General features: G+C 43.3%; 1 protein-coding gene across 1 annotated transcript in view; it reads left to right on the plus strand.

Moving 5' to 3' along the window:
• Positions 1-19,970, plus strand: part of TMEM67 (transmembrane protein 67) — a 4,866,727-nt gene that overhangs the window by 1,890,129 nt on the left and 2,956,628 nt on the right. Inside the window, exon 11 of the mRNA XM_044066290.1 lies at positions 718-838. Coding sequence (XP_043922225.1) covers positions 718-838 — 121 coding nt within the window. The remainder of the gene's footprint in view (positions 1-717; positions 839-19,970) is intronic.

A 19,970-nucleotide genomic window follows, 5' to 3' on the forward strand; every position in this document is an offset into this window, starting at 1 on the left:
ACAAATATTCTGGAAGAAGTTGAGAAATATTTCCTAAATTTGAAGGCACTTAAATTGGACTAAGCGTAGGGAATTCTTTCATTTTACCTGGTATATATTTCTAGTGGTTCTTTAAGTGTCCCAAGATTTTGCCTGTTTAACCAATTCCTCAATTTTGCTTTCAACAAAAATAGTTAATGGTTTGAATGTGGATCCTGCTGCCACTACTGTTTGCCATAGAGAGAGGTTGTTGATATCCTTGTATAGCTTTGGTACACCAAATATCACTGATATCCTCGCTTTTTCCACTGACATAAACAGCTGGTGAGAAATGTCACTATGTAAAAACACTATTACAAAATATTGTCTTTCTCTATGCTCAGTCAATATCTACTTTTTTTTGTAATCTCTATAAAAATTTGTCTCTGGAACTACTTGTGACATCTTGATGTATACTTCATTGTCCATCAGAACAAGAAACGCCCCCATTGTCATCATTATTGATATTACATAGTCATTTTTAAGTAATGAAAATTCACACTTATAATTAAAAAAGGATCATTTAGGTGTGTCTTCAGTTCAGTCTGCTCTCTTCAGAGGTCTGCTGTTGTAGTAAGAGTATTTAACACTGACTTTATTTGGTCTTTAAGCTTTAAACAGTTTTACATATATTTTCATGCATTTCATGACTATTTGTTTTTAGGCCGTTTCTCTAAGATATTTTCTCTCTTTCTGAAGGTGATGATATGAACCAATGGCTTCTGACGCGCCGTATTTTTTTGGTGGATACCTTAAGTGGTCGTGAAAATTTAGCAAGCAGCCCTTCAGTAATTCGTGTGGCTACCAAAATAAAATTTGGGTAAGGACAGGATATTATGAAATAAAAAGCCTTATAAACCCGTGTAATATGCATGTCATAATTTTTCCCAAATAACATCTGAAAAGTTTACTTTTCCATTGAGTGGGTACTTTTCATTTGGCAGCAGCTGGGTTATCCTTCATGAAAGTCCTGTCACATCAGTTCTTAGACCTGGCTTTTGCCCCAACAAATGGTGTGCAAGTTAAATGCTGGCATATGCTGTAGCATTCTTGTGCCGTGTTAGAAGGTTGAACTCCACGCATACTTTTCATTTCATTCCTTGTTAACCACACTATGTTTGGATCATATTCCTAACTTAAGTTTTTGAAAATCCTCATGTTTGACACCTAAGAAATATAAATGTTCATCATATTGATGACTGCTGCAGTAACCTTAGCTACATGGTTATATCTTGCCAAGAATATAACAGCCAGTCAGTTTCTAAAGGTTCACACCACCTTCCACGTGGCCAAACTCTGATATCTCAAGCTGAAATGAGTAAAAGACAAGTTTGGGAGCAAAGCTCTTCAGAGCTTTACAGCTGCCAAAGAGTGTACTCCTGTGAAGCTTTTGAGCATCAACAGTCAGCTTTCCTTTGCTAGACAAATACATTCCTTTTGGGGGAAAAAACTTCCACTTTCTTAGTTTTGTTTTATTATTTTCCTCTTCAAGAAAGTTTTTGTAAAGCTATGGGTGTTGTGTGTTAATGGACTGTCGCAACATACTTTTTTTTTCTGTGGAGAAATTTTATTTATTTTTTTTTTTTGAGAGGCTGGCATAGTGTTTTAAAGTGTTTTTTATTGTGCTTTTTTTTCCTGTCCAAAGGTAACCTATGTGAATTGGTAATGTGTATCAGCAGCTGCTGCTTATCTTCTCTGGGAGAGACACCATGTTCCACTTTAATGATGGAATAGACTACTGGTTCCATGTTAAGACCTTCTTCCATCCACAAAAGAAAGAGTTAAGCAAACAGCCTTTGCCACCACAGCAGACTAGCAGTTTGCCTCAGCTGCAGTTGGCCATTTGTTGCATCTCAGACCATGGATCCTTCTGGTGTAGGACCTACAGTCACTATGGACTAGGGGTTAAGCCACATCTTCTGCAGCTACTGGAGTCCCCTCAGTGGGCAAGGGAGAGCCACTCTTGTTGATCCTGGGAGAGGAAGGATTTCTCTGTTGTGTCAGAATGCTGTGCCCATCTCTGGGGATGCAGCTGTTGCCATTAGTAATGTAGTTGGCACCATTTTTTTCATGTCAAAAAGAAACAGAAAACTAAGCATGTATCTACTTCTCTTCAAATTTCATTTGACAGTATAACTGTGTCTGACTCAGGGTTTAATTCAGGCTTTTGATCCTTCTTGTAAAGTAGTTTCTGGTAAAAGGAAAAGGGGATTCATTTTTCCTGAAGAGATTCAAGATTCTGAATTTTAACAGTTAGTTGCAGGGATTAGTACAGGGTTTTTCTTTAAATTTCTGATTGAGACACAGAAGAGAGCTCAGTTTCTGATTCTCACATAGGTTCATAGGTAGGTACTAGGCTATCGGCCCTAGGGCCTATACAAGACCAGCCAAAAAGGTACCCTGACTTTTGCCACCCAAGAAAATTATTTTCCTGTGCCATTGTTGAACAGAGCCACAGAAGTGATCCCCGGGGTGAATTTCCTATTTCACATCCAATCATCAAGATTTTTCTTGAAGAGTACTAATGAAGAGCTTTGTTTGATATAGATAGGTAGTTTATTCGGGTCTATGTTAAATGTTCGAACATCCAAAATGTCGAACATTACATGGTCGAGACCAAATGTTTGACATTTGGATGTTCGAACATAAAAAAAAAAAAGAAAACACAGAAAAAAACACTTGAACAGTGTAGGTAGGAGGGCAAGCCCCCCTGCACCCCCCCTACTTAAATATACCAACTCCGAGACTGCACTTCAGTGCAGAAAAGGGAAATTATCCCTGTCTGCACAGTACAGTGCCGTTGAAAGTCTGTCTTCGAGCACTCAAAATTTTGAACGTTTGGTCTCGACCATGTAACGTTTGAAATTTTGAGAGTTCGAAGATTTGACAGGTACCCGTTCATTCCAGAGTATGGGAAGTCTCTGGGACAGGAATCTATTCCTCTGGCATGATGATCATCGTGTTACACTGCTGTAGTCATCACACTTGGGTTATCCTGCCGTCAGGCGGTCCCGCAGTCGGCCTGAGTTCCAAAGTCTTGGTCCGGCGTCAGTTGCTGTCGCTTCTTCCCTGACGTCAGTGCGCCAGGGGTATATAAGATGCATCCAACGCCATTTTCTTCAGTCTTTCTTGCCGTGCGGTGCCCGAAGCAGAAGCAGTTCGCAAGTGCCGGTCGGCCGACTCCTGAGATTTTCGAAGTCAAATTTCAGATCCAAAGTCTTCAATAAAGCTAAGTACCCCATTGGGGAAATTTTTTTCTTGCCTCAGACCGATGTCAGAAAAAGTTAATAATTGTATTTCTTGTGGGAAGCAAATACCTCATAAGGACTTCCACTCTTACTGTATTCCATGCCTAGGCCCTGATCACAACATCACTAGTTGTCGGTTTTGTGCTAGATTTAACAAACGCACTATAAAAAGACGTTTTGATTTTGCTTTACACTACTTTGGACGAAGGTTCAATTATACTATGCCGTCGGATCAGCCGACGACCACAATACTGAAAAAACGCAAAGACAAGGATAAAGACAGGCATCCGAGGTCCAAAACCGACGACAAAACCTCTTCTAGGCCAGTCGCCGGTTCTCAGTGAGGCGCATTCGCAGCTCCTGATACCCGCTACGTCAGAGCCACAGACCGCTTCCGACTCCCACATGGAGACAGCTAGGCCTCTGGAAACTCAAGGTATTGGGCCTACGGAAACTAATCCCTCAGATGGGTCCAGAGCCTCTGAGCAGGCATCGGCTTCTGAGAGTGTTTTCAGACCTTCACAACTTACCATTAAAACAACAGCCAAGACAAAGGTACCATTAAAGACAAAGAAACAAGTACAGCATTCTTCTGGACAGTCCTCCATGCCTAAGAAACAGATGCTTAAAATGGCCAAAGACCTCATTACTCTAATCAGGGGTTCCCATCCCCCTCCAGAGAAAAGGCCTAGGCAGGATACAGACTATGACTCCTCTGATCAGGTTTCCATTTCCTCTGATTCCTCTTCAGACCAGGGATACTCTCTACCCCCCTATGAGGACTCTGATGCTGAAGAATCTATCCCTTCAGCCTCTCCTCCTGAGGATTATTCTTTTGGGGAAACTTTACATACCATGAGGGAGCATTTCCATTGGGAAAGTCAGGATTACTTAGAATCCAAGAAAAGGCTCAGGGATTTCCTCTTATTGCCTCAGCACAGGCCCCTGGCTATTCCGCCTGTGCTAGATATTGTGGATGATGTGTTCTCTGAATCCAGCCTATCTCCTGACTCTTTGCCCCCTGCCAAGCCAGATAGGTATTATAGAGTCCCTGACTCTCACAAGTTTCTTTACAAAAACCCTTCTGCTGATCCAGAAACTATTTCCCAGGGCCCAAAAGGGGTTAAGGCTTCAATTGCAAAAAATCCAGTACCCTCTGACAGAGATTCCAGAGCTTTGGATAGATGGGGGAAGAAAGTATACACGTCTGCAACTTTAGCAGTAAGAGCTTTAAATTGCCAGTTTCACATGCTTAAGTACCAACAATATTTAATGGCTCAGTTAAAACAGAAAATGATTGTAAGCTCAGAAGCCCCTGATTGTAAAGAAATGCAGGATTTATTGCATGCAGTTGAACAGGTGGGAAAACATACTCTGCAATGTGGTTTTGATTCTTTAGAGGCCTCTTGTAGAGACGCAGTTACAGATTCAGTTATTCGAAGACATGCTTGGTTAAAAAAACAGAGTTTACCTGATCATGTTAAGCCAAAATTATTGGATGCTCCTTTACAGCATGATACCTTGTTTGGTATTAAGGCAGAAGAGGTGTTAAAGAAAATGGAGGATAAAGCTAAAATCTATGCAAAACAGTCAAGGATTTCTTACAGGTACAGCCACCTCGCTTTAGCAGAAATTGGCCAACAAAGAATTGGTCCTTTCCAGTGTCAGACAGGCCACAGAGAGGCAGATACAGATGCCCAAGAGGCAGATCTCAACCCCAAGGCTCAAACAGACAACGACAGTGGGGCACCTCAACCCCAAAAGGAGGTGAGGGCAAATCTCAACCTTACAGGAAACAGTCACAATGACTTTTCTCTTCGTACGCCAAGCACGTCCCTTTTGGAAGCCCCCTTAGGGGGGAAACTAGCACTTTTTTCTCAAAACTGGCAAACAATCACCCAAGACAAATGGGTTCTGAATTGTGTCCAAAGGTTACAGATTCCACTTTCATACTTTACCAAGGCTAAAAGGAATGCCAGACCTGCCACAAAATCAATGGGCAGAGGCACAAAAGCAAATTTCAGCCCTCATGGACATGAGAGCTATTCAAAAAGTACCACAACAGGAACAAGAACAAGGATTTTACTCAAGGCTCTTCCTGGTCCCCAGAAAGGACAAGGCCTGGAGGCCCATAATAGACCTTTCAATTCTGAATACTTACCTGGATATTCCGAAATTGAAAATGTTGACGTTACAGCAGCTTCTACCCATGCTGGGCAAGAAGGCTTGGCTTGTTACTCTGGACCTCAAAGAGGCATACCTGCATGTCCCTATAAGACAAAATTGCAGAAGATACCTCAGATTCAAAGCTGGTACAATGCACTACCAATTCTCTGCACTGCCCTTTGGCTTATCTACTTCACCCAGGGTCTTCACAAAGTGCCTGGCACCAGTAATTACGTTTTGCAGACAAAAAGGAATTCAAATATACCCATACCTGGACGACTGCCTCATTCAAGCAGAGACAAAGGACATTCTTCTACAGCATCTGGCGTTTGTAAAAAGGTTGCTAATTTCTCTAGGGTACACAGTAAACGAAAAGAAGTCAAAACTAGTGCCCTCGCAACAGATTATATTCCTGGGTGCCAGCTTAAATACAACGGCCCAGATGGCTTACCTCACGCCAGACAAACAAGTTCAACTAACTCAATATTTTCAGTTACTGGCAAAAAAGTCCCATCTCCCTGCAAGAAAAATTCTGCAGGCCCTGGGATTCATGGCATCCTGCATACTACTAATACCATATGCCAGACTGCATATGAGGAAATTACAATGGTACCTAAAAAGTGTTTGGTCTCAACACTCTCACAGTTTAGAAGCAGTAATACCAATGATTCCCTGCCTACAACAGGAGTTTCGATGGTGGGCACAGGCATGTCACCCAAACAAGGGTCAGCCTTTTACCCAACCCACAGCCAGGCAAACCCTAACAACAGATGCTTCGGATTACGCCTGGGGAGCACACATGGCAGGAAAATGCATTCAGGGCAAGTGGACCACAGACCAGATGCATCTTCACATCAATCAAAAAGAGATGTTGGCTGTTCAAAATGCCCTAACAGCTTTCAAGGACCTTCTACATCCAGGACAACTATTACTAAAGACAGACAACACTACAGTAATGTGGTACATAAACAAGCAAGGGGGCACTCATTCTTATCCCCTATGCAGGCAAGCCATGACCTTGTGGAACTCAACTCTAACGTTCCAAGTTCACCTGCAAGCACAACTCCTGCCAGGAAAGAAAAATACTCTGCCAGATGATCTAAGCAGAAATATCATGGACCCTCACGAATGGAAATTGAATCCGCAAATCTTCAGCATGGTTACACAAAAATGGGGATGCCCAGACATAGATCTTTTTGCCTCCCCACTGAATTGCCAACTACAAAAATTCTGCACAAGGACTTATCACAAACAAGCATAGGTTCATAGGTTCATACTAGGCTATCTGCCCTGGGGCAATTATAAGCCTAGCCCGATTCTGTATTGCTTACGCCACCCCTTAATTTGAGTATACTATGCCCTTTTTAAGGTTTAGTTTACTGTGCCTCTGTCTAATAGTGACACGGGAGTAATCCCTGGGACAAACCTACGATCCCCCATCCACTTATCGAGATTCTTCTTGAAGAGATTCAGTGAGGTGCTCTGCCTCACATGAACTGGAATTCTATTCCAGAGCGAAGGGAGCCTCTGGGTTATGAACCTGTCCCTCCAGTAAGTTCTATTTATTTCTGTGCTGAGGTTCAAGTCCCTCGAGCGTGTGGCTCTAAGGAATTTAGATTTACTGAGGTGGAGCATGTCCATTAATTCTGGATTTGACATAGCTTTGTATGTCAGGCATAGATCTCCTCGCAGTAGGCGGTATGCAACTGAGTAGAGCTGGAGTTTTTTTAACCGAGCAGCATATGGCATCTGTTTGAGACCCTTGATCCTCTTGGTGAGATACTTTTGGGGTCTTTCTAATTGCTGTAGGTGTCGGGTAAGGTACATCCCAAAAGGGGCATTGTATTCTATGATGGGCCTGATGAGGGATGAATAAAGGGGCACGATTACCTCTCTTTATCTAGATGTGAAACCCTTCGTGATGAGGTGGGCTATGTAGAAGGTCTTTCTAACCACTTTGGCAATATGGTTTTCAAAGGAGAGATTGCTATCAACTTGGGTCCCCAGGTCCCTAATAACTTTCTCTGTACTTAATGGGTTTCCGCCTATGTGGTAATTTGTGGGCACATTGTTTTTGCCAAAGGGTATGACTATACATTTTTTGTCATTTAGCTTTAAACCATGGCGCTGGCACCAGTTATCTGTCTCTGTGAGACCTTTTGAAGGATGTTTGTGTCAGCTGGAGAGTTGATTATGGCCCAGTTTGCAGTCGTCTGCGAACTTGGTGAGCCATAGTCCTCCCACGTTTCCCTGTACCTCGGAAAAGTATATACCGAACAAGAGTGGTCCCAGGACAGAACCCTGTGGGATGCCACTTGTGACCGGTTTCGAGTCTGACATGGCTCCAGCAACTCTCACTCTGTGGGTTCTGTCTTTGAGCCAGTTTGCGACCCATCTTGTGACATAGGGGTTTATATTTAAGCTGGATAGCTTATCTATGATGCCCGAGTGGGGTATTGTGTCATATGCCTTTGCAAGGTCCAGATAGGCTGTGTGGACTACCTTCCCTTCATCTATGGCTTTGGTGACTGTTTCAAAGAAGTCAACCAGGTTCAAAAGGCAGGATCTGCCCTTGACAAAGCCGAACTGGGTAGGATCTAGTTTCTGTAGGTCCCCAATGTCTTTGTTTATGAGCTCCATGATGATCCTCTCCATAGCCTTGCAGACTAAGCTAGTCAGGCTTATGGGGCGATAGTTTCCAGGGTCCGTAGAGGCTCCACCTTTGTGGAGTGGGACCACTGTTGCTGTACGCCATTCTGTGGGCATATATCCTGTAGTGAGGCTGAGATTGTATAGCTGTTTTATTTGAGGGATTAGTTCCTCTTGTAGTTCATGTAGACGCAACCTGGGACGCCATCTGGTCCCATGGAAGCAGTGTTTTTTGTTTTGGAGAGGGCAGCCTTCACCTGAGCATCTGAGATGTTTGGGAGGCAGCCCTCTGCCGGGATAGATACTTGCTCTTTTGGGGGGGAGGGTTGGAGAAGTTTGCACTGAACCTGTCTGCCAGGATATTGGCGATGTCTGTGGGTTCAGTGTATTTTTTGTCGCTTAGAATCAACTCAGAACAAGTCTGGGAGTTGCATCCCAGGTTTCTAACATAACTGAAAAAAGCCTTATGATTGTCTTTGGTGTCCTGTGCAATTTTTCTCTCAAGCTGGCCTTGGAGGATTTTATGAGGGATCGTAATTTTTGCTAGTACTGATCAGAGATGCCTTCCCTATTAGGGATTTTGCTCTATCATGTAGTAGCTTCCTCCTTCTGTTGTACAGTTTATTTATGGCAGGGGTCCACCAGACTGGACGCCTGCCTTTGGATGATTGGGTCTTGGTTTTGTTTGGGATAGCATGATCCATGCATTCCTGGAGATGTCCGTAGAATGCATTTATATAGGATTCTGCAGTTTGGGCTGTAGTTTCCACTGGCCCTGGGGCCTTGAAGGATTCCACTTCGGTTTTGAGAAGTGAGAAGTTCGCTTTTGAGAAGTTTTTCAATGTGGTTTTCTGGGCTGGGGTGGGGTCGGATGTGGACATCCAGTGAAATTAATTTATGGTCTGATCTTACCAATGAGGGATATACTTGTGGTGTGGAGCATAGAGTCCCCATGTTGGTAATGATCAGGTCTAGTATGTTGTCCCCTCTTGTGGGAGTGGTGACTAGTTGTTCCATAGCATTTGAGTTTATAATTTCCAGGAATCTTTGGGCTAAGGTGCTGGGGCTTGAGTAGTGCTTCCAGTCGATGTTTGGATAGTTGAAGTCGCCCAATATAATGGTGTTCGGAGAGATCTTAATGTTCTCCAATGTTTTCAGGAAAGCCGAATGGGATTCCTGACTTTGAGAGGGTAGTCTGTAGGATGCTATAAACTGAAAAGCAGTCTTGCCCACTGTTAGTTGCACATGGATGGTCTCCGATACTTCGTGCAATGCCACTAACCTGGAGGTATGGATATCCTTGATAAATATGGAAACTCCCCCTCCTTTTGTGGTTCGGTCCGGGTTTTGGGGCCGAAAAGCATGATATGAGGTATAGCCTGGTAGTGCTGGGGTGCTCTCTGGAGCCTTGAACCAGGTTTCTGTCACTGCACAGATATCGATGTTCTCCATACTGAGGAGAGCTTCGAGTGCGTGTATCTTGCGGTTAAGACTTCTGGCGTTTAGCAGCATTACCCTTAGTTTCTTGTTCCTTGTGCTGTCTATGGGGGTGGCTTTGACTTTTGAGCCTTGCCTAAAAAAGGCACTATGGGGGTGGCAAGAGCCTTTGCCAATATCCGAAAGCCCAGTGGTGACCGGTGCAAGCCGTCCCTAGCAAAGCAACGTGGCTTGTCGAGCATGTCATCCCAGGCTGACAGACACTGGATCCCCTTTGAATGACACCAAAATTTTAGCCAATTGTTAAAATCGATCATTTTGTCTTTGTACTGTGGCATCATTCTAGGTGAGGGTAAGATGCTGCTCAAGGTCAGGGTCATACCAGCCTGGGCTACATGATCAGAGAGCTCCTCTATGTCTCTTTTCATGTAGTCCAGGGAGGTACGTCTCAGGTCATTCACACCAGCATGTACAATGACTGAGTCATATTTGTATTTGCTTTGGAGTGACCTGAGTGCTTGCGTTATGTGTCGGATCTTAGCACCCGACAGGCAGCTCACTGTGACCTTCTCTTTATTCAGCCTGGTGAGCGGGACGTCAGTGTGTCTGACAATAGAGTCACCTATAACAAGAGTATCAGGTGTGTTATTCAGCCTTAAGGGCTGTGGCTGCTTGGCACACCGACTTTGTGGGTTATGTGTTGTGTGTGTTTTGTTTTGAGGTAGCGTTTGCTTGGATGTCTGCTTTGGAGGTCTCTGTTGCTTAGGTAGATTTTTATTTAGAGCCTCCGAGTATGTTTTTGTGTATTTATGTGTTTGGTTCGCTGATGTGGTGGGACTATGTGATACTAGAATTGTGTTGTGTGAGGTTACCTTCTCCTCCTGACTGGTTACACCAGTTTTGAGATGAGAGAGCTCAGCCTCCAGTTTGGCTAAATAGTTGCATCTCTCACATATATTTGAACCTGTTTGGAGGAGGAGAGGGTTGTCTGTGTACATGAGACAGTTGTAACATTGCCTCAAAATTCCCTGATTCACCAGCTGGACTGGAGAGGAAACCATTGACTGACCTTTGGACATGCTAGAGTAATAGGGAAACTGAATTTAAGACGGACCAATAGAGGACAGGGTAATCGTAGAGAGTATAAGAGTAAGTAGTGCTTATGGTTTAATAGTGCTAACTTGTATGATTACTTAATTGGACCAGTGAAGGGCCTTAGAATGAGAATATGGTGTTTAAATTGAGAGATAGAGCAGTTCTAAGGGAAAAAGTGAAGAGCAGACTTTGTGGAGCTAGGAATAGTTTAAACCCAATTAGGCGGCGCTGCCCGTTGTTGCGCTATGCTCAAAAAACGCGCAAAACCACGCAAAAGAGGGTTTTAAGAGAGGAAGATGAAGGAGTTTTGGAATTGACCCAGAATGTCCAATAAAACTACAGTTTCAAGTCAGTAACCACTCCCACAGGGGCAGGCAGGCTGCTCAATGTTTTTCACTGCCAGTGATCAACAGAGAGACTTTCCTTTAGCCCAAGCAAAAAATGGCCTCACAGAAACTTACAAACAGTTCAAGAACAGCAAGCCTGTAACTGAACTTTTTTAAATCTCAGAAAAGTGGGGAAAAAAGCAAGATTTTTTTGTTTTTGTTTGTTTTTTTCAGAGATAGCAGAGGTTAACAAGTATCAACAAGTTATAACAGTGCAGTAAATGACCCCACACAAGAGTGCTAGGCCAAAGACAGATAAAATGCAAGTTTTGAGAAAAAACGATTTTAAAAATAAGTGCAAACAGGAAATTCAGTAAACAGCTCTAGGTTGTGCTCTAAATACAGTTACTAATGCAGAAATCAAATTTAACAAGCCAGAAAATGCTCAAAATAGGCGGCTATGCAGAAAAACTTAGCAAATAAACAGAGGAAAAATACTTAGTCTCAAAAGTGGCTCCTTTCTTCTCTCATTGTTTTCTCCTCTTGGTGGGTGCTTCACCAACAGCCAACAAGCCTGAAAAGACGCCAAAACCATGAGGCAACCAGGTTTTAAGATGCCCTTCTGTTCAACTGTAAAAGCCTAAAAGTTTATGCCTTCCCACCACTGCCTCTCCTTTCAAAGGTACTCCTAAAAGCCAGACAAGAAAAAACACAAATGCTCCTGATTGCTCCAGACTGGCCATACCAGCACTGGTACCCTATCTTAAGGAACTTGGCTCAGGGACCACCATGGATTTTGCTTCAAATTCCACACCTTCTGACTCAACAAAACAATCAGATCCTGCACAGTCAGCTCAAAACCCTAAACCTGGCTGCATGGCAGATACATTAGCCAAACAGGCAACACCTCTCTCTAAAGCTGTTATGGATGTCATTTTGGAGGCCAGGAGGCCTAGCACCAGGAAAGCTTACTCAGAAAAATGGAAGAGATTCTGCACCTGGAACCATGCTCAAAGCCTTGACCCCCTTGTTCCAAACATTCCTCAGATTTTACAATACTTAACTGAGATGCTGGACAGAGGCCTGTCTTTCTCATCAATTAAGATCCACGCCTCTGCTATTTCAGCACATTACAACATGGATCCTCCTTTATTCTCTCATCCCTTGCTAAAGCAGTACCTCAGAGGGGCTAAAAACATAAGACTACCCCGGAGAGCACCAACACCAACTTGGGACCTCAATTTTGTTTTGGAAAAACTGACCCTACCACCTTCTGAGCCGGCCAATACAGCCGATCTAAAAATTTTATCATGGAAAACAGCTCTGCTCCTGGCAGTAACTTCAGCACGAAGAGTCTCAGAGCTACAGGCATTAATGGCAGTGGAACCTTTTACAATTTTTCATCAGGACAGGGTATCTTCAAGGACAAACCCTACCTTTATGCCAAAGGTGGTATCTAGTGTGGCTCTTAACCAAACCATCCATTTGCCAACCTTTTATCCAAACCCCCAGAATAAAGGGGAGAAACTTCTGCATTCTTTGGACATACACAGGCAGCTACGCTTCTTCTTGGACAAAACAAAAGCTTTCAGGAAAACTGAGCAACTGTTTGTGGCATATGCTGCAGGATCACAGGGCAAGGCTTTCTCAAAGCAGACTATATCCAAATGGATAGGACACTGTATTCGGTACTGCTACACACATCAGGGAAATTCAGTCCCAAATAACAGACCACATTCCACCAGGGCAACAGCCTTTCTCAGAGGAGCACCTACCAAGGAAATTTTGGAGGCTGCAACTTGGAGTTCAGTGCACACCTTTACCAAGCATTACCACCTGCCTCTTTACTCTAAATCCAGAGCAGGATTTGCCACTGCAGTTCTGCAGGGCCTCATAGCCAATCCTAACTCTTTATAGACCAGCCACCCAACCTTAGCTTTGGGATTCTACCAAAGTGTGATGACTGCAGCAGTGTAACACGAACATAGTACAGTTTTGTACCTACCATAAATGTAGATGCTCGAGTGTTCACACTGCTGCAGTCCAGGTTACCCTCCCTCCATCCCCTCTGTAATAGCTGGACTTATCTATACCTTTCTGTCCTATACAACCTTTGGGGTGTATTTGCTGGTAACTGAAGGTATTGTTTTTATTTTATATGTATATTTGTGATTAGCAATATGTATTGCCTACCTACTTGGGGGCACCTGACATCTGGGGCAAGAGAAACTGAAGAAAATGGCGTCGGATGCATCTTGTATACCCCTGGCGCACTGACGTCAGGGAAGAAGCGATAGCAACCGACGCCGGACCAAGACTTTGGAACTCAGGCCGACTGCGCGACCGCCTGATGGCAGGATAACCCAAGTGTGATGACTGCATCAGTGTGAACACTCAAACATCTACATTTATGGTAGGTACAAAACTGTACTTTCTCTTTATTGTGGTGACAAGGTTTAGGTCCCTAGAGCGTGTAGCTCGGAGGTATTGGGACTTCTTGTGAGGTATTTCTGCGGCCTTTCCAGTTATTGTAGATGTCTTGTGAGGTACATACCAAATGGGGCATTGTACTCTATAATGGGTCTAATGAGTGATGAGTAGAGGGGAACAATGACCTCTTTTTTCTGGATGAGAAACCTTTTGTGATTGTGCCTGGTAGAAGGATTTCCTGACTACTGTGATTATCAAAGGAGAGACCACTGTCCGCCTGTGTCTCAAGGTCTCTTATCACACTTTCGGTGTTAAGTATACTACCGCCTATGTTGTAGTTCATGGGTACAGAGTTTACCAAAGAGGATGACGTTGCACTTTTTGGCATTGAGCTTGAGGCCATGGCTTTGATACCAGGTATCTGTCTCAGTGAGGCGCTTTTGCAGGATGTCCACATTGTTAGGAGTTTCGATTATGGCTCCTAGTTTGCAGTCATCTGTGAACTTCTGTGTTAGCCTGTACTTCAGAGAAGTAGATACCAAACAGGAGAGGACCCAGGACTGAACATTGTGGTACTGCACTTGTCACTGGTCTGAAGTCGAATTTGGAGTCTGCTACTTTTACAGTGTGGGTTCTGTCAGTGAGCCAGTTGGCAACCCATCTTGTGACATAGGGATTTATACCTAGTTTAGTGAGTTTATCTATAATTCCAGAGTGGGGGATGGTGTCGAAAGCCTTGGCAAGATCTAGATGAGCTGTGTGAACCACCTTACCCTCGTCTACGGCTTTGGTGACTGCTTCAAAGAGGTCTGTCAGGTTTAGGAGACATAATCTGCATTTTACAAACCCGAACTGGGTGGGATCCAGAGTTTGGAGATTACCAATGTCTTTGTTTATAAGTTCCATGGCCTTGCAGACCAGGCTCGTCAGGCTGATGGAGTGGTAGTTCCCAGGGTCTGTGGTGGCTCCCCCTTTGTGGAGTGGGATAACCGTTGCTGTGCGCCATTCATTTGGCACAAAGCCTGAGGTGAGGCTATGATTGAACATGGTACTTGGGTGGGGTGCCAGTTCGTTCTGTAGTTCGTGTAGAATGCAACCTGGGATGTTGTCTGGTCCCATGGATGCTGTGTTCTTGGCTTTGGAGAGTGTGGTTTTTACCTGTGCAGCCGTGATTACAGGAATTTTGCATTTTTCCGGTATAGAGATGGGCTCTTTGGGGGGTGAGAGTGAGGTAAAGTTAGCACTGAACCTATCTGCCAGGATGTTGGCAATATCAGTTGGGTCTGTATATTTAGTGCCATTGTGCTGTAACTCAGAGCAGATCTGAGTGTTGCCATTGAGATTCTTGACATAGCTGTAGAATGCCTTGTGGTTGTCTTTAGAATCAGTGGCGATTTTGGTTTCGTAACTAGCTTTGGAGGATTTTATCAGGGATCACAGCTTCTTACTGAGGCTTACCAGGGAGCTCCTCCACTCATGGAATTTTACTCTCTTTTGCAACAGTTTCTTCCTTCTGTTGTACAGTTTGTTTATGGCAGGGGACCACCAGATTGTCTTTTTTTTTTTTTTTTTTGGAGGATAGCGTCTTGGTTCTGTTTGGGATAGCACTCGTGTAAGTGCTTATAAATTGCAATTGTGTAGGATTCAGTAGTCGTAACTGTATTGTCCATCTGCATTGGTATCATGAAGTTCACCACTTCTGTCTTAAGAAGCATGAAGTTGGCTTTAGAGAAGTTTTTTACTGTGGTTTCCTTAATGGGAGGTGGTGGCCGGATGTGGATATCTAGGGTAATTGGCTTATGGTTGGATTGGACCAATGAGGCGTTGACTTCAGGTGTGGAACACCGGTCACTCATGTTGGTAATGACTAGATCTAGGATATTGTTGCCCCAGGTGGTGGTGGTGTGGATAAATTGATCCAGGGCATTGGGGTTTATGAATTCCAGAAAGCGTTGAGCAAAGGAGTTGGTACATGAGTAGTTTTCCCAGTTAATGGTGGGGTAGTTGAAATCGCCCATTATTAGGGTGTTTGGTTGAACCCTAATATTTTCCAGTACATCAAGAAAAGAGGAGTGGGAATCCTGGGGCATGGTGGGGGATCTGTAGCAAGCTACAATTTGGATTGCAATTTTCCCAGAGTTAGTTGCACTGGGATAATCTCTGCTGCATTATGCTGAGCAACTAGCCTGGAGGTGTGGATATCCTTAATGAATATGAACACACCTCCGCCTTTGGTGTTCCAGTCCAGGTTACATGGCTGAAAAGTATGGTATGAGTTATAGCCTGGTAGTGCAGGGGTGCTCTCTGGAGCTTTGGACCAGGTCTTAGTCACTGCACAGATATCGGTATTTTCCATTTTAAGGAGTGCCTTGAGTGAGTGCATTTTGAGATTTAGACTTCTAGCATTGAGTAGCATCACCCTCAGTTTTTGCTTGCCTGTTCCTGTTACGGTGGTGAGTTTGTCATTTGAACCTTGCCTAAAAGGGCACTATATGGTCGGCAAGAACCTTAGCCAGTATCCGGAATCCCAGGGGTGACAGGTGCAGGCCATCTCTGGCAAAGCATCATGGTCTGTCGACCATGTCATCCCAGGCAGACAGATACTGGATCCCTTTAGAATGACATCAGAAGCATAGCCAATTGTTGAAGTCAATCATTTTGTCCTTGTACTGCGGTATCATTCTGGGTGATGGCAGAATGCTACTCAGGGCTAGGTTCATACCTGCCTGGGCTACAAGATCGGAGAGCACTTCCATGTCTCTTTTCATGTAGTCCAGGGATGTGTGTCCCCAGTCGTTCACACTAACATGGACAATGACAGAGTCATATTTGTACTTGTTGTGGAGTGACCTGAGTGCGTGGGTTATGTGGCGGATCCTGGCACCCGACAGGCAGCTGACAGTTACCTTCTCCTTGTTTATCCTGGTGAGTGGGACATCAGTGTGCCTGACTATAGAGTCACCTATGAGTAGTGTGTTGGGTACGTTTTGCCTTATTGGCTGTGGTTGAGTGGCACACTGAGTCTCCAGGATGTGTCATTTGGGTTGTGTTGGGGGGTGGAGGTTGCTTGCATTTCTGCTTTGGAGGTCTCTGTTGCTTGAGCAGATTATTATTGAGAGCCTCCGCAAATGTTTTTGTGTTTCTATTTGGTGGTGTAGATTTAATGAGATTGTGATGAGTGTGGTGTGGTGCAAGTGTTTACCTTCTCTTGACTGCCAAGTTCTGTCTTGGTTGGAGAGAGCTTTACCTCCAGTTTAGCTAGATAAGTGCATCTCTCACAGGTTGTAGTGTTGGGTGTTAGGAGCAGAGGGTTGTATGTGTGTACATGAGGCAATTTCTACATTGCCCCAAGATGCCCAGATTCATCAGATAGGAGAGAACACTGGGAGCTGACCCTTGGACATGCCTGAATAAAAAACTATTTTTTTCTAGATAAGTGAGGAAGGTGAGTACAAGACCCTTTTTTCCTCTAAGCAAGTGAGGAAAGTAAGTTCCAAAACTGTTTTCCTCTAGGTAATGAGGAAGGTTGAGTGCTGTAGTAATTAGTAGGTTATTTAGTGCTTACAACAAGTTCTGAACAAGTGCTGATCGCGAATAAGCAAATTCAAGTGCTAAAACTAAGAATCTGTATCCGGACTAAACTAGTTACAGGAAAGGGGGGAAACAAGTGCTAATGTGGGCTTTTAAATCAGAAAATTGAGAGAGATGGAAAAACTGCCCAAACGGCCAATAACTACAGTTTCTTGACCAGAACCATTCCTTATGTGGTAGATAGGTTGCCTAGTGTTTACCACTCCCACTGATAAGCTAGAAGGCTTCCCTCCAACACAGAAAGCTTGGCGGACTCAGAAGCTTACATACAGTCCTGGATACAGCAAGTCTGAATCTAGACTACACTAGTTACAGGAAAGGTAGGAAACGAGCTTAGATTATTTTTGTACAGAAAAGTAGCTAAAACAGCAGTAAAAACAATTCAAATGCAGTGCAAGCTAGCACACTTGAGTATTTAGCAATGTTAGACCAAACAGTTTAAAAAATGGTATTAAATTAAAAATGACTAAAAACAAGTGCAGAAGGAGTCTTATGAGGTAGAATGAGGTAAAGAGATGGGACTGGGGGAGTGTCCCAGTTCAAATCTACAGTGTGGCGGGCAACTGCAACAAGACAGGAATAGGGAGGGTGAGTAGGGGAAAACCAACACCTTCAGCAGAGATCTGAAAACTATACAGTGAAGCAAAAATAACAGTGCACCACTATGAAGTCAGCCAGCAATGATATACAATTAGTCGAGCAACAATTAACAGTGCACAACTCTGAAGTGCCAGAAAAATATACTTAGCTCTGAATATCTCCAGATAGTTTGAAGAGCACTCTGTCAGGACACAGGAAGGCTCCAACAATGATATCACTGTGGAGTTTTCTCTTTTCCTGAGACTGTTGATAGAATGTGCCAGTGTTTTCAGTGGGAGAACACTGAGGTTTCTCAGTACCTCAGAATATACCATTAGTTGTTACAGAAAGTTTCTGCAGTATCTACACCAATTCTTTCTGTTTTGTCTGGTTTAGAGGATGGATGGGTGTGTTTACTACCTGTAATTTTCCTAATAGTTAGCCAGCTGGCCCTAAAAAGGCAGGTATGATGTATAAAGTTCATCAGTCTTTTAAACTTTTATTCACTGTTCCCAAACCTGACCCTACAGCTATAGCTTTAGTTTTTCCCATTGTTGCAAAGCACTTAGTTAATTCTAAACCTACTGTTTTTGTTAAGGATGAAAAATTATTGATAGGTAGATTTTCATAATTTTGAATTGTCAGACTATATGTTAGATTGTTCTGCCAATTTGTGAAAGTATGAGGAATGGTTTATCTGCAGTTTCTTCTTGTGAGAAAAATCTGCTTTAAATAGCTGTTTCTTTTGCACAGGTCACTATTCATTGTTTGCAACGTGCATATGATTTGTTTTATATTTCTTCCAGGGCTTAGGTTGTGATTGTGTTTGGCCTCTCTGCTGCCGAAGTGATCAAAAAGCATGAAGAAAGGTGCAAGCTGATCCAGGGAATCTCAAAAGTTTTTCAACCCTCCATTTGCAATGAATTTTTTTAATCTTTTCATCCAGTTTTGGCAAAAAAAAAAAAACAAAAAAAAAACCCAGAATAAGCAGTCTTAACAAAATTTAGATAAACAGACATTTAAGAAGAAATTCTAAGGGAGTTCAGAAAAGATATCTCGAACCGCCCAGGACCAAGGACATTCTAGCATGTCTAATGACTGTTCAAGAGATCTTGTGAGCCTCATCCACCCTGGCTCCTTTTTTCTTCCAGAAAGTCTCAATCTCCATTTTTCTCTTTGGCAGCAGATCATTTCAGACAAATGGGTTCTGAAAAGTCATTCATCAAGGTTACAGATGGCAGTGGGAGGAAATTCCTCCTTTCCAGGAGGTCATTCCTCATCCTCCATATCAGAAGCTTTTGTTTCCTCCTGTTCTTCATCACATGCAGTCCCAAGGAATGGTTGTACCAGTTCCTCCTTCCCAGGTGGAAAAGGGTTTTTATTTAAGGATGTTTCTAGTGCAAAGAAAGAAAATGCTTGGGGACAAGTTCTAGATGTTTCTTTCCTAAACCTGTTTCTGATAGTGCCCAAATTCTTAATAATGTCACATCACAAACTATTACCTCCTCTTCCTCTTTCACATTTCCTGGTAACACTAGACTTAAAAGATGTTTATCATTAGATCCCTATTCATCCAGACTTTGACACACAAAACTTAAACATCTGATCACATTGTCAGTTCTCTGTCTTACCCTTTGGACTATCTAAGAGTGTCCTCATTGTAGCTCACTGCAGGCTACACGCTATCTACATTTTTCTATATTTAGATGACTCGCTTGTCTTTGCAGACTCTCAAAGTGTCAAGAATCTCTCTCTTGGATGAGAGATCTCTTAAACAAGCTGGGATTCCAAGTGAACATTCAGAAGTCTGTCTTGACTCCTTCACATAGGATTGTGTTCAAGATGTCAACTAGACGCCTCAGTTCAAAGAACTTTTCTTCTACAGGAAAAAAATAGATCTTTATTTAGATCTTTTTTCTCAGGTTTTCAACTCAGACTTCAGTCAATGTGAGGTAAAAATTCAGGATTGTAGGTCTCATAGTTTCCCTGGCAAGACTCCACATGAGAAGGATACAGTGGTATCTGAAATCTCTCTGTTGTCAGCATCAGCACCTTTTATCTTTTCAAATCTAAGTGCTGGGGTTTGTCAGAAGAGAAATCTTTTGGTGGAGACCACATATATTCTTAAATCCAGGTCTTCCCTTATAGGTTCATAGGTTGGTTCTAGGCTATCTGCCCGAAGGCATTTATAAGCCTAGCCAGAATGTGTTGGCTTTCGCTGCCCCCTTAGATTAGTTCCCTGTGCCTCTGTCCAGCAGAGCCACTGAAGTGATCCCCGAGGTAAACTTTTGGTTTCCCATCCACTCGCCAAGGATTCTTTTGAAGAGTGTTAGCGAGGAGCACTGCCTATTGTTGATTGGGATCTTGTTCCAAAGCATGGGGAAGTCTCTGGGACAAGAATCTATCCCTCCAGCATGTCCTATTTATTGTT

This window comes from Protopterus annectens, chromosome 3.part1 (assembly GCF_019279795.1).
Source record: "Protopterus annectens isolate FY-2018-M chromosome 3.part1, PAN1.0, whole genome shotgun sequence".
NCBI classification, from domain to species: Eukaryota; Metazoa; Chordata; order Ceratodontiformes; family Protopteridae; genus Protopterus; species Protopterus annectens.